The sequence below is a fragment of the Aythya marila genome, assembly GCF_965140915.1.
Source record: "Aythya marila genome assembly, chromosome: 9".
In the NCBI taxonomy this organism is placed as follows: Eukaryota; Metazoa; Chordata; class Aves; order Anseriformes; family Anatidae; genus Aythya; species Aythya marila.
The window spans coordinates 24,546,487-24,561,841 of NC_139050.1; the positions used below are offsets into that span (position 1 = coordinate 24,546,487).

The window sequence follows — 15,355 nt, forward strand, 5'->3', positions numbered from 1 at the left end:
AATTATGTAATAATTATGTGCCTGTATATAATTATGCAATAATTATATATATATAAAGTAAAGCTGCAATAAAAATAAATCACAGGCAGGCTGGCTGTTAATTGTAGATCGCTGCTGCATAAAAAGAACTGCAAAACGCCAAGGCAGAGACTACTCATGTGAGACCAGCCTTCTGGATGCTTTAATAAATAAAGCTAATTTTTGTACTTTTTGCAGCTCTCGGAACATGCGGGGCATTGGTCGTGGGCAATGTTTTTCTGCTTCTGTGTATTTTTTGGGGAAAGATTAATATTCAAGTGGCTTATCAAAGTGGCTTCACTGACAGATTGCTGCCTTTTTGGCAGCTTTGTGCCCCCAGGGCAGCTGGCTGGGGTGGTGCACAGAGCTGATGCTGAGCACCGTGCAGATACACGGGTACACCACCAGTCACATTTGGGATGAGTAACTTCTCATATGCAGACGGCAGGATCGTTCTAGGAGTGCTCTAGAAAATGGAAAAAAAAATTAAGAATTTTCTAAGTTGCTGCTATGAATGGTCTTGGATTCTTTTAGTCTCTGTTGAGAAGAAAAATCTGTATTAAGCTGAATGGGAGTGGTCTCTGCTGGAAAACAAACACAGGCCAAGCACGGAGGTGCTGAGATACACAGTGACATCCCAGTTTGGGTTTGCTATCCCAAAATCTTTTTGGTTTCCCCTGCCCCTCCCCGTGGCCGTGAGCCCGGTGCCATCCGCAGCACCTGCCCTACCTGCGCGATGCTCTGCAGGCTCCATGTGGCACGGGCAACACCAGGAGCCCTCCCCACAGAAACGGGGCTGGTGGTGTGGGAGAAACCACTCCAGCCCTGGGGCTTTTGGCTTAAAGTCTGGCTACATGAACAGAAATAAAAGGGGCTGCGTCCGGTGAGCTGGTGCAAGAAGAAAGTGCGCAGCGCTGGGTGCTTGCCTTTGCACGGCTTTCACTTCCTCCGCGCATCTCGCTTTCTGTTTCCACTCTCTGCCGCGTTTCTGCCCTCCGGGTGCTTTTTTCTTTCCATTCATCTGTCCCTTTTATCTTTTGGCCCCGGGTGCAAAAGCTCACGCAGTTTCAGCTCTGTGGCTCTGAGCTGTCAGCCACACAGGATGGCTGTAACCGCGGAGAGGGCGAGCGCAGCCCGGCTTCCTTCTTGCGGGGCCCGTGTTTGTCAGCTCAGCTTTTTTTTCACAAAAAAAGGGCTTTTCACAAAAAGCCCTGCACGTGTCGAGCACAGACACACCTGCTCTTGAGAGCAATTCTCATGCTCACCATGGTTTTGTCCTTCAAGAGGAATTCTGCCCTTTGGAGGTAAATTTAGAAATGAATAAAGGGATTTTGGTAAATCAGGCATTCAGCTTTGTGGTTTGCTAAGCAAACCGTAAGAAGGGGCACTGAGGTTTGTTGGCCAGGTGATGCACAGGTGCAGCACTTCTTGCATTTCCCAAAAGCAACAGGATTGCTTGAATCATGTCAGTGACAAATTCAGGCCTTTACCCTGAAAGAAAGCAATGTCTGCCCATAGGAGAAACCCAACACTTCTGGCAGCACATGGCAGCAGAGTGCTTTGCATTTTACTCTTATTTATATTCCAGCTTAAAAATAAGTTCAGATAAACAATTTAGACACTTGCAAACTACAGAACACGATTTGTCTGCCAGGATTGTGCTGGGGGAATGGACAGCGATGGCTGCAAAAATGGGCAAAAGCATTCACAGACCAGAGAGGTAACAGACATGATTTTCAAATTATTTTTAATGTAGGCACACCAAGTTTTGTTTCACTTCTTTAAGGTAATCAAAGCAACAGAAATGTCCGGATTTGCTTTGTTTAACCTCTCTGCAGCTGCACTTCAAACAGAGCTCACTCCATGTCGTCACCACGGCTCTGCCACGGAGCATCTGGGTGCAGCTGGAGCCCGGCCGCGCTGCGGAGCTCCCGGCAGCTCTGGCTGCGGCCGGCGGCTGTTTCGGGGGAAGCGGCGGTGGGAGGCGGTGGCGGGGAGGTGACGGCTGGCACCGGGACACTGGTGGCCAGGAGCCCTTTGCCACTTGCTGCGTGGCCGTGGTCCTGAAACCAGGAGCTCTTGGAGAGCTGTGCGTGTGGTGGGAAGGATTTTTTCCTTCCTTGCTGCTTTTTGAGCCTTCCTGAGCAGAGTGGTTTGGAAAAGGAAGCCGCTGACGGTAAGGAGGCTCGGTGAGCGCGGTCGGTGTAGGGCAGGTCTGTGTCCCTTGGGGGTCCTGCGTGGCACCCCTGGGGTGGTGCCAGGGGGAGACACCCTGCTGGGAACAGTGGTAAATGGTGGCACGGTCCAGGTAAATGGTGTGGCAGGAGAAAATGATGGACAGAATGGGAGGTCCTGGGGGTCTCAGGGCACAAAACCAGTGACCACGAGGAGCAAATTCAACCCTAGGGAATAAGAAACCTCCTAAGAAACCTTGCAACGTGGAGGGGGCCAGTGGCACTTCCAGGTGATGTCTTTCCCTTTGTGAAGGCACCAAGAGCACAGAGGCTTTGCTTTTCCTCATGCTTACATCCAGCTGCTGGGCCTGCTTTGCCAAAGAGCCAGGTCATTCAGGAGTGGGATGAGATGAGGGCAGGCAGCCGGGATGATGCCAAGCTCAAACATCGCCGTGTGTACCTGCAGGCGGCACACAACCCGCCCTCAGTGCTGCTAGCCCAAAACGACAAGGGAGCTGGGAGTTTTCCCCGCACGGTCCCTGTGACATTCTCACCTCCAGGAGCCGACACCTGGGAAAATTCCTACACCCACAGCTCCACGTCTGCAGGCGGTTTCACGGCCGGGCCGCCGGAGAAGTGCTGAGCAGGCTGACTGGAAACGCCTGCTGCCGCGGGCCACCGGCCCGGCCGATCCAAGCGAAACTCTGCAATTCCCTTTTTCATAAAATGCTACGTATTTCACTTTTCTTTTGAAAGCATGTTTCTTCCCCCGAAATGCTGCCGTTAGGAAGCCAAGGGTTAGGTGGGTACGGCGGTGAGTGGCACTGTGGCCGGTCTCTGCTGTCCGTGGCTCCAGCCAGCGACCGCAGGCGCTGGAGGCTGAGGGGAGCCTGGTGCTAATGGCACAGACCCCAGAGTCCAGGTTTTTCACCAGATGCTGAGCTTTGGGACCAAGGAGAGGTGCTGACAGCATGGTGGCAGCCTGAGCAGGCCCGAAGAAGATGAAGAGCCCATTGTGCCAAGCCACAGGGCCTGCAGCTGGTGCCTCCTTGCCGCCTTTGTGCTGCTCAGGGTTAGCCATGAGGAGCTGGCCCGGCATCCTGCGCTGGCAGCAGGCGAAGGCTTCAGGGTCCCGCACACACGGCTTTCGCTTTACTTTACAATAAGAAGGAAGAGAAACTCCCCAGCACTGGGCGTGGGCTCCTGCAGGGAAGCGAGCTCGGACCGTAAGCGCTCCCTGACGGCTTTTCCTTGGGGGTGCCCTCCGCAAGCCCTGTGGCAGGGGTGCTCCTCCTCAGGGGCTGCACAGCGATTAGTTCCACACCCATCGCTCCTCTCCCTTCGAGCAATAAACCAGCAGCAGCAAAAGGCCACAGGCACGTGTTCTGCTGTGGTTCTCCATGCTCGCCTCACTCCCTGCACATCACCTCAGCGCCCAGGGAGATGATGTGCAGAAAGGGCCGGGCCTCCCCGGCCTGCGTGCACGTCACGGTGATGCTTGTGGATGAAAAAAATTTAAAAAAGGGAAAAAAAGGGGAACCCAAATGGCAATATTTGCTTGACAGGAAGTAGCTGGTTTATAAATCACATCTCTAGTCCGAGGGGCTGCTTTATATTTGAGACAACTGAATGGGTAACTTCCCGCCAAAATTAAATATATATATATACTTACTGAGTGTACCATTTCATGCTTTTCAAGCACAGATTGGTTTGGGACCAAGAGATGGAATTAAAACACAAAGAAATTGAAAAGAAACGTTCTGTTGTGAGACCAGATGGAAGCAGGCAAGGGCTTTTTGTCAGGGTGTGTAGTGACAGGACAAGGGGTGCTGGCTTTAAACTGGAAGAGGGAGGGATTGGATTGGATATAAGGAAGAAATTCTTCACTCTAAGGGTGGTGAGGCACTGGCACAGGCTGCCCAGAGAAGCTGTGGATGCCCCATCCCTGGAAGTGTTTGTGGCCAGGTTGGGGCTTTGAGCAACCTGGGCTGATGGGAGGTATCCCTGCCATGGCAGGAGGCTTGAATTAGGTGGGCTTTAAGGTCCCTTCCAACCCAAACCATTCTATGGCTATATGAAATGTCATCGGATTTTTTACTAGCATACAAAAAAACCTACAAATATATGTTAAAAATATAGATAATATGTATTCCAATAACTAAAAAGCAAGCTCTGGAATTGTCTCCGGTTGTTTCCCACTCTGTGGTGTTGCTGCCCCTGCAGCAGCGGGGCCCAATGGGGCCACGCGAGTCCCGCAGCAGTGATGGGCTTGTAGGGTGCTGTGTCCCAAGGCAATGGAAGGTATCTTTGCAGTGTGTGGATTGCTTTTATCCACATGGAATTAAACCATTTGTAGTAAATAAATGATGGCCTATCACCAAACCCCTCTTTTCCTTCAACAGCCACCACCAGGGATGTTTTCTCCTGCTCGTTCAAGATGAGGCAGGATGGGGCGATGGTGCCAAGGGCTGGCGCTGGCCACATCCAAGCTGAGGGTTGCACTTATCTGCACAAAACTTGGCCCAAACATCTCCTGCACCTAACTTGCTGGGTGCCAGCTGCTGGCACTTGTGCCATTTAGGGGTTCCTGCCTGAAAATCAAGATCCCCCGATGATGTCCCTGTGGGCAGGGGGACAATGGGGTTGTTCTGGGTGGGATGCTGAGTGCTTGTAGCTCTGGTGGGCACCATTGCTGCTGTCAGAACAGAAACCACCTCCTACCATCCATGCTGATGTCACCCCATAGAAAGAAACCGTCTGACCGAGGGCTCTTTCAATTGCTTTTGGGGAATTTGGCTCCATGGTCAGAGTACTGATAATGGGAGTCCTAAGTGGAACCGAGTAAATGCCCCATTCATAGAAGGAAAGCAGCAAAAAAAGCTATGGCAGAAAAAAAAATAAATAAAAAGAAAACAAAATAATACCCACATCTCTGGAGCCCCCAGACACCCCAAATTCCCCCAGTGCAGGAAGCAGCAGCTCCCCGTGGGCGTATGGGCATCACAGCAGCCAAGGCTCTGGCACTGGACAGCCCAGTACAGCCTCAGCATCAATGAGCTGCTAGGGACAGAAATAAACTTTCCCGGCTGAGAAACAGCCCAAGGGAGGGAGTGCAGGGGAACTGAAAACACGCGGGAGACTGAAAAATTGGGAAAGGAATGGCTGACGGAGTACATGTTCTGGGGAAGTCTATTTTTAGGTTTATGTTAATTAATAGGTACCCTGACATGCAAACTTAGGCAAGGACTTCAGTTCCCCCTGGCTTCCCAAAGGCATGGGCAAATCATCCGAACTTTTTCATTACTTTAGTGTTGAATAAACAGCAAAACGGAGTCACTGCACCGGGCTGTGCCATACGGTTTGTGCTCCAACAACATTTGCTCGGCCACACTCCGGTTCGGTGCCGCTCGTGCAGCAGGCGCAGGGGTGACCCTGGCCATGCTCAGGAGCTGGAGGCAAATCCTGGGGCTGGGGCAGCAGCTCAGAAACCACACAACACATTTTTCTTTCAAAAAACGTAATTTAATCCATTAATTCCACAGCATTGCCATCATACACACCAGCACGATACCGTAGTACACTGGACAGAGATCCAAGAAGATGCAGTTACCCAGCAATACTCCTTTTTATTTTTATTTTTATTTTTTAACTTTTTCTTTGTTAAAAACCAAACCCTTAAAGATGGGAACACCGCTGGCAGTCCTCGACAGCAGGTTAGCGGAACGTGCGAGGTTCACTTCTCTCCAGCAAGTTAAAGGCACTTATCGGGTGAGCACAACCCCGGGCTGACCAGGCTTCCTGACCCAAGTGCCCAAAAATCTGAAGCATGAGCCAGGAGGGTCAGGGGTGACAGCGGAGAGGGCAGTGGGGACCCTACACCATCCCTGCTCGCTGCACCCCACCGGCACACCTCCAGGCTTTTCAGTTTTAAAGCTGAGCCCAAGCTTTTCTGCACCCCGCGGGGGGGATTTTGGCCTCAGAGGTGAAAACACGGACGTTTTACAGAGCAGAAATACAAAACCAGCAGCCAGCTATCGCCACGTGCAGCTAACAGCAGCAAGACAACCAGGAGATGCAGGGAAGCAAACACCCCCCGAACACAGGCATCTTTTTTTTTTTTTTTTTTCTGCATAGATTCCAAAAACGCAAGTGAAATGAGCGGAGTTTACGCTGCCAGCCTGCAGGCGAGCATCTTGCTGTCAGAGCAGGCTCGGAAAGCACCTCGGCAAGGCAAGGCAGCCCCAAAGGGCCCAAACCCCAGCCCTGCAGGTCTGGCACTCACAACCTGGCCTGCGCTGCTTCTGAGAAAGAAGGGAAAAAAAAAAAAAAAGGTAAATCGTTTCTGTAAATCACATTTATGGCAGGGGATGGAAATCTAATGCAGCTCTCGCCTTGCTGCAAACACCCTGAACAAGTCGTCAGCCCAACACTTGGCTAAGAGGAATTTGTCACCGAGGAAAAAAATCCAAATGCAGGCAGCGGAGCTCTCTGCTCCTGGCCACGGCCAGCCCTGGGGTGGGAGCTGGGGCCCTGCTCCGGCCCTGGGACAGAGAAATTAAGGCTGGAGACAGAGCTCCCAGCTCGCCCAGTGCCCGTCCTCCTAAAAACGTGGGGGGCAGCAGAGGGGGGCACAACAGACAGCACGGTGATGGGGACGGATAGCAGACGTGAGGCCAGCCCAAAGGCAGAGGTGAGCAACAACCATATATAATACATTTAATATGCCGCTTAGATTTTTAACATAGATTTCTTTCTTTTATTATTATTATTAATTATTATTTCTGACACTGGTGAGTCATTTAAATATTTAGCCCAGACAATAAAATATAAAAACATCTACTGTATGTGCCTGCTGATTCTAACAATAGTCACAATATTAGGGCCCGGTGAATGTTATTATAGAAGAATATCTTAAGTCCATGTCATACATACATTATGAACTTACAAATAAATAACTCTACAAAAATCCTGTCTTCTCTCCATAGTTTTATGTGATCGGCAAAAAAGGCTCTTTCTGGTGATGGCAAATTAGGAATTGCACATTTAGTTAGACGAGTACATTACTGGTGCATCACCAAGTCAACCACTAGTCAACAAAAAGACATATCATATGAAACAATTTTTTAAATTTTTATTTTACATCTTTATACATAAAACTTCCAAGGTAACTCTTTGAATCCAACTGAATGTTAATAGCACATCTAAAAATGAATGTCAGGTAGTCAACATTCACAAAATGTTGAAAACTGATTAAAATGTACATATTACTGAAAGCTACGACTTCACTACGAGGCAGGCATGTATTTTTTGACTTGTATAGCACCGTCAAGTACAGTCTCTTTATTTAAAACTACAGTGAAGGATAAAAAAGTAGTCAATGGTAAAATATTGTTCAACTTAAAATCTCTAAGCAACCAAAAATAAAGTTAAACTACCCTCTCTTCTCATCCATGATTTATAATGTTATAAGTACTGTACATTTTCTGTAATAATATTATTAAAATGCCTGATATTTAGTGGCACGAGTAAAAAAATTAAAATAAATTAAGAAGCAGAGGCCAATCACCGGACATAAAGCTTCGGACACGACCAATGACTAACACTGATTTTCTGGTGCGCCACCATGGACATCAGCATTTGTACAGACACAGAAGCGAAGGACAGGCGAGCTCCATCTCTGCTCTGACGGCGTCTCGGTTTACTTTGCCGGCATCTTCTCTGCCATGTGCTTCTGCTGGCTCTCGGCATGTCTGGGAGGAGGGAAAGAAGCAGCCCTGTTACTGGTAATCAGTGGGAGGGAGGCAAACCCACACCAATGGAGGCACGGCCAGAGCCGTGCCGCTCCTGCAGCGCTTCCCGAGGAAATGCAGCCCCGAGCGAGGCCAGGGGTGGGCTGGCTCAGCTGCTCCAGGTCAGGAAGGAAACGCTTCCCCGGCCAGGAAACACCTTCCCCATGGGGTCTGCTTCAGCTTCAGGCACTTCCTCCTCTTCCGCAGGGAACTGAGGGTTCCTCGGCCACGAACAATGCCAGGATGCGGCACCGCCACCGCAGCGCTGCCCGGGCTGCCAAATCCCTCTGCTTACTGAACCTCTGCTCACTGCATTTTGGAAGCAAAGCGTTTTCCAAAGCACAGGACACACCTGTGCAGGGTCGAGCCTGCTTTTCTGGTGCTTGTCTCCCCGCAGCTCCTGCTTTTGTGGGATTTTGGCCCCCAAACCCTGAGTGCTTTGTTACCGCCAACCCAAATCGTCTAGGACTGAAACTCTGCTAAAAGAAGCCCCGTCCACGTTGCCACCACGGAGCCAGGTCCCGAGCGAAGGGAAGCGCACATGGACCCCCCTCACCTGGTCAGGTCCTCGATGTCCACCAGCATCGCGTCCTGCTCTGTGTGCAGCTCGTCCCGGATGAGCAGCAGCTGCACCAGCTCCTCGTTCAAGCCTAGGGCCGGAGAGAAAGGCGGGGAGTTGGTGCTGTGCCCAGGGGTGAGTTTGTAATATTGTAATTGAATAAATTTCCTAGTGCTTCTGGGACTCAAGCCTCAGTGCTACAGCTTTTGAGGAGTCCTGGGCAATAAAAACTGCAGCAAGCATCCAGCCTGGGGGTATTTAGGCACCACTTGCCCCCTGAGTAGCATCCCTGCCTGTTGTGTGAACATTAGAAGAGGAGCGGCTGCTGCTGCCCGCCTGCGGGCAGAAACCAGGGGCAGTCTCCAAGCAGCAAAACATCCCTAGCAGAGGGCTCTGGGGCTGCCAGGAGGGTTGCTAATTAACAAACGCGAGCAATTACAGAGCAGCAAGGGAGCCCAATAAACATTTTTTTCATTTTTTTGACCTACAGCCACTGGAGAAGTTTCCTCCAAGATTAATTAATTGTTGGCACTGGAAGGTGGAGATGCCTGGGGGAAAAACCCTGGATCCTTTGGAGAGAGCAAAGACAGACAAGGAGGCAAATGCAAGGACCCATGAAACACGTTAACTTGCTGCAAGCTGCCTGAGCAGCACGTTCACCAGAATCTATGTGCCCAGGCTGCCTGCTAGTCTGGAGTTTCTCCACTTGTGGATATTCCTGATGCCACAGCACAGCATCACAGGAAAACGCAGCCATAAAGCTGCATAAAGGCATAAAACTGGCAGCAGCTTCCAGATGTCCTGAGAGTATTTTTACCCGACAATGTTTTGAGTTACAAACGATGCATCAGGTGCTGGAGCAATGCTGCCACCACCATCCCTATGTTACAGAGCACTCCGGGTGCTTTGGGGAAAAAAAAAGAAGGCAAAAAGGAGAAGAATCTGGCAAAAAAAATCCACCTCCAGCTTCTGCAGTGCCACTTATATTTGTGTTATTGTACATTTACCAACATTTTTATGTATACCCTGAAGTAGACGGGACATGCCAAAGAAGAATTAAACAAATATCACTTACTTTCTATCTGTGAGTGGAGATCATTGACTATCACTTGTAGCTGCCCGATAGTCATGTCTCTCAAATCAGTGGGTTTTAAGCTTCTCTTCATCAGGCATTCGCTTATATGAGGCATATGTGGCAGCTGGAAATAAAGTTTCAACTCTTTAATTATTTCCCTGAATTATCTGTAATTGTTTTCACTTGTAATTATTTATGATAAAGCCAGAGGAGCGATGGGCAGAGGTCCCAGCCCCGCACTTACAAGATCAGCTACCGGAGATTTCTTCCTGTTCTGCTTTTCCACCTCCACCTGCATTTTGGCCATGGGCTTTGCCATAGCCAAGGCCATTTTGGCTTCGGCTTGGAGTTTCTTTTGCCTGGTGAGAAAATCCATGTCATCGAGGGACTCGGACTCCTCCTCGGTCGTGTCTCTGTCGGAGTAGGAAGAGCTCTGCTTGCTCTAGGGAAGCAGACACGCAGCCGTTACAGCCCGGCACCGCCACCGCCGCCGCCAGCGGGGACAGAGCAAAGCAGTTGGCTTGCACCTTATCGCCTTTTTGTACACTCACAAATGGCATGATTTCTACAGGCAAGGTGAAACGTACACTTTTTAAAATTATTTTTTAAAAATTAAATCTGCAAGATTATTTAAAAAAAAACAGTGATTTTGCCTCCTTTGAGTACCAGCAGCAGCTTGAGCACATGCAATTCAAAGGGGAGCCAGGCAGATCAATGGGTATTTAGAGGACGGGCTGGTTAAGCTGGAGGAAAGCCTAGCACATGTCTGGGGCCTCTGTGTTATATTCACAGAGGAAAAGAGGAGAGGAAAGCTGGTGGGAGCTGATACGGCTTCGAATCCATTACTGCCTGGGCAATTACCAGACCCATGGAGAAAGGAGGGCAAAGAAGGGACATTGCCCATGGAGGTGGCTGGTGTCAGCAGCAGGTCTCTGCTACCCAGGGGCAATGTGCAATCTGCCTCTCAGCACCCTGCATTACTTTTATTGACCACTGAAGATGCTGCTCTGGGGTTTAGTGCTGCTGTTTTAATAGGCTCGGCTCTCCACGGGTTCCCATTAGGGACAGCGTTAAGGTTTTTGTGCCCCACACCCCTGCGAGAGGCTCCCCCAGACCTACCATGGGCGACAAAGGCGTGTCCAGGCTGGTCTCTGTCTTGCTGTCATCGGCGTCGCTGTCCTTGTCGCTGCCGCTGTCGTTCACGAAGCAGATCTGCAGGTTCATCCCGCTTTGGAGCCTGCGGGGGAAGGAGAGGTGACAACACGGGGATGGGACGGGGACGGGGACGGGAATGGGGCTGGACACCGTGCTGGGATCCTGCGCTTCCCCCCACCATGTCGACAGGGCCTGCAGGCGAGGTGCTGCAGCACCGGCAGCAGCAGGCCCTGCTTGCCTGATTTTGCACTGACCTAAGAAAAACAGAACCACTTTTTTTCCCTGAGAAGATGGTCCCAGAGCTGTTATTTGACGTGGAAACACGCCAAAAACACCTCCACTCTCACACACTGAGAGGAACCGCCTCGGTGCCAGGCTGTGACCCCATGCAGTTGCCTCTCCTCCGTGGCCGTGCCCTGTGGTGGACCTGCAACAGCGATGCCCTGCTCGGCCCCGAGCAGCCCCAAAGCCCCACCAGCAGCAGAGCAGGGCCAAATGCTGGTGCTGATGGTGACAAGTCCCAGGCAGGCTGCCTCCTCTGCGCCAGGCCAGGTTTCTAAGGGGCATCCCCAAGGGACTGAAAGCGCCCGGCTCCGCAACGCTAAGGCCTCTACCCGATATAAAGCCTCTACCACCATCTATTGATGAACTTCAGAACTGCTGAGATACCGCAGAGCTTCGTCATCGCGGGTGGCCTTTAATACCAAATAACGTGGGATGACCAAAATGATTTATTTAGGAGGGTAGTAAGCCTGTCTGTGGCCAAGAGGCAGCGCTGCATTGCACGGCTGCTTCTACAGCTGAAACCTTCCCGGCTTTATAAATAACCACAGTTAGCAATCAGCTCCCAAGTGAGAGGGAGAAGGGAAGCAGCACAGCTCCAAACCCCACTGCTGAGCAAGGCAAGAGCAGGACGGAGGTGAGGAGGCACCCCTGTCACCCAGTGCAGTCTCCCAAATCCCAGGTGATTTCACTCCCGCTACCACTTGAGTTATGAGCCGTGATATCGCACATATTTCCAGCTCATCGATGACCACATTTGGTAGCTTCAGGCCAAGCACTGACCCCTCCAGAACCAGCACTGGCCCTGCCGAATGCAGGCAGTCTGCTCCCAGTTCAGCCATTCCCACATCCCAGTCAGCCCCGTGCCGCTGACTGGCCAGGGCAGGCTTGGAGCAGCACATGTGGTGCACCGAGAACTGGGTGAAACCACTTCATCTGGTGCCTCTGGTCAGATAAACATCTCGTAGCACACCAGGAAGTGACTCCTTTTACAAAACCGTATTTATGAAACCCCACAGTGGCGTTCATCGGGCACAGCAGCCGATGACTGCAGTTATCAGCCTTCCCGCTGCGTGTCCCAGGCACCTGACGTCAGGGCCGGGCCCATTTGCCTCCTACAGATCCTGCTCAGTCTTTGCTCATATTCCAAATTCATTTTTAAAAAATATCCCCAGGAAGCAGAGGTTTCCTGTGCCAGCACTACCAGGCCCCACCACCACGTGCCTAAGATGGGGCAGGCCCACGCACAAGCTCTGCAACAAGGGGGTTTATATCTGTACTTACAGGCAGCAAACTCTAATTTTACATTAGGTTTCGTGGTATTGTTCATTCATTACTCTACGTTAGCATTAATAATTACACACACGCTTTTAAGCCAGGCTAAATAAACGTGGGTACCCAGGACGGGGAGCAGGATGCTGCCTTCGGCTTGGCTTAAAACTGCTTCACACAGAAAGGGAAGAGCAAGTGCAAAATGGGGCCTGCGGGATGCCTGCGTGTCAAGAGCGTGACCTAAATGCCCAAACCACACGTCTGCTAGCAGAGGCACCTCTGGGAGCACTGGAGTGGTAGAAACAGGATGCTGGCCGTGTTGTAAAAAGCCTGGATTAAAGCAGTGAGCAGCTGAGAGGCAGAGACCGGCCTGGAAGAGGATGCTACAGTGCGTGGTTGCGCCCTGTGCTTGCCTCATGGTACTGGGACAAGGACTGGGAGCACCACGTGGAGGGACAGGGACTGTCACCCCCCTCACATCCAGCCTGTGTCCATGTGGCACCTGAAACTTGGCCCATGGGAAGCCAAGCAGTGCCAGTCCCTTCTCCAGGAGCGGGTCGGCCTCTGCTGGTTCTGAGAGCCTGTGGGTGACACATGCAGCGTGTACCAGTGCTTTGCCCAGGCTATAAATACTAACAAAAAGCCAAAGCATTCAGGTACACCTGGTATTTTCTCATGGCACAGCTGCCAAACCCTGCTGCGCAGCGTTAATTAGCCCTGCACCGTAATTACGAGGTAGTGGTTACTGGTTTAGCTGTAACTACACAGCGCACAACAGCTTTCCCTTTCAGATGCCTTGCAGCTCAGTCAAATTTTGCAACTGCACCTCTCTGCTGTGCTAGCAGCATTCCTCCTGCTTTTATACTCTCCCAGGTTTTTTGTGGCCATGCCATGGCAGCAGCCTGTCGGTACCCGAGTGTGGGAGGCTTTCCAAGTGCTGTGGGCCCCCCCCTGGCAGCTGAACACATCCAGGCCCTCCCCAGCACACCTGGGGCCTGTCCCCATCACACCACATCTCACAAGCCCCCAGGTTGCTGCCCAGGCCAGGACCACGCTGCGGCTCTGCTCCCTGCACGCTCGTTTCCCCAAATTTCTTGTCCAGAAAGCTGGAGACCTTGCTGTATCCCCAGGCAATGCTGCAGGTATTTCAGGAGGCAGTAGAAGGTAAATTCAGCAAAGGAGAAGGAGCTCCACTGATACGCTACCACCAAGGTAATTATCAGAGAAAGATCCACTTCCAGCACACCTCTGCCTCCCGAACCCCTGAAGAAGGATGCACTTTCACAACCTAGTGTGTTTTTTTTTTTCACAAGCTCTCACCAAGCTAACCCAGGAATAACTTATCAAGCCCATCCTGCTTTGGGCATGCACATCTTCCATGACAACATTCAAATTCTGCGGATTTTGCAGCTCAACACAGAGATTCCCATGGCAAACCCTGCTACCCAGCCCTTCTCCCACCCCAGCCCCAGCTGCCCCCCACCATCACCATCACCCCACGTACCGGGAGGAGAGGCTGGGCTTGCCGCTCTTGCTGCAGCTGGTGTACAGTCCCGGGCCATCGTCGAAGAAGCTGCCCAGTGCCAACTTCTGCCTGATGGACTCGCGCTCATTCTTCTGCGCCTGCGAGGGAAGGAGCGCAGGGAGGTGTCAGGCAGGCGGTGAAGTCCCCGGCACCGTGGCCAGGCCCGTGCACAAGGGGGCTCAGCACCCAAGGAGCCTTCCTGATGCACGTCTGCATGTATATCTGCTGAGATCTAGGGGTACACACAGCCACCGAGGCCGTGTTGGCACCAGCAGTGCCTCCACTTCCCCCAGAGGCACCTTACACAGCCCTCTGGGCAACCGACCTGCAGGTGGGTTTTTAACCGTTGCCATCAAATTATCCATGGCTTTAAAAACGCATTCATATGTGTGTGTATTTGGGATAAAGTCAGGCTACAAAATGATTTACAAGGAATCACCCGTCGATGGCTACGGGAATGGCTGTGGAAGTAATCGGTGTGCAATAAGTGAGAATCACAGATCCAGACCCAAATTTACAGCACTACCACACCGCTGGCTGTCGGTAACGGATTATGCGCCCGTGCTGGCTACAACTTCTTAAAAGAAGGCAAATAATTGGCAGAAGGAACATTTGGAAGCCCTGAAACATTGCATTTCAGAGTAACACAGAACAACTTCCCAGGGATACCCAACAGCAGAAAACGTAGCAGGCAGGCACAGACTTCAATCCACGCTGCCCATATAGACGTACCTCCCATATTTCACCTAACTAAAATAAAGTATCTATATCTGACAGAAGGGAGTGACATACCATGAAATGTATATCATTAGCTACAAATAGCTAATCATTTAATGTAACTCCAGTGCTGACCGCCTATATCACAGTAGCACACTGCCCATTACATTGCCAATCCCTTACCAAAACACACGCTTCATTTGTAACGTAATCCCTTTTTCACCACTACAAATAACTCAAAAATATTAAAAGTAACCCTCCTGGCATCAAGGGGTACTGAATTTTCCAAGTTCAGCTCCTGTTCATAGAAGTCACAACCTAGACCGCCTAGATATTATTTTTTTTATTCTGTTTTTTAAACTTTCAGTAAGCAAGGCCTCAGCCTGCATTTCGAGGAAACACAGCCAGCCCTGCTGGTGGTAGCAGCACAGAGACTAAAGTAAAAATAGATCAGAGACAACACTTGAAAAACATAAGGCAAACACCCTCAAATGATTCTTTTTTTTTTCTTTTTTTTCCCATGCAAGCCACTGTTTAGTGAAGATGCTCCCGGCCTGGCAGCCTTCCACCCCTTGGGGATCTGGGGAGAGAGGCCGCTATTTGGAGGAGCAACCAAGGAGAGACGAAGCAACAAGACATACCGCAGGGAAACCAGATCTTTCCGTGGGGTAAGGGCAGGGTGGGGGCTGCCCATGTGTGTCCCTCGTGCTGCCCATCGCGGCCCCCGGCCACGCGCGAGCAGGGCTGGAAGCAATACTGGTAAATAAATGTAGACTGGGCAGCCTCCTC

At 51.0% G+C, this 15,355-nt stretch overlaps 1 protein-coding gene across 4 annotated transcripts in view; it reads right to left on the reverse strand.

The window, feature by feature from the left end:
• Positions 1-7,301: 7,301 nt before the first annotated feature.
• SCHIP1 (schwannomin interacting protein 1) overlaps positions 7,302-15,355 on the reverse strand; it is a 38,660-nt gene continuing 30,606 nt past the window's right edge. For all 4 annotated transcript variants that reach the window (XM_082767204.1, XM_082767206.1, XM_082767207.1 and 1 more), the window contains 6 exons: positions 13,829-13,947; positions 10,735-10,852; positions 9,860-10,057; positions 9,616-9,739; positions 8,538-8,631; positions 7,302-7,942 (listed from right to left, as the gene is read on the reverse strand). In XM_082767204.1, coding sequence (XP_082623330.1) covers positions 7,891-7,942; positions 8,538-8,631; positions 9,616-9,739; positions 9,860-10,057; positions 10,735-10,852; positions 13,829-13,947 — 705 coding nt within the window. In that variant the 3' untranslated portion in view covers positions 7,302-7,890. The remainder of the gene's footprint in view (positions 7,943-8,537; positions 8,632-9,615; positions 9,740-9,859; positions 10,058-10,734; positions 10,853-13,828; positions 13,948-15,355) is intronic.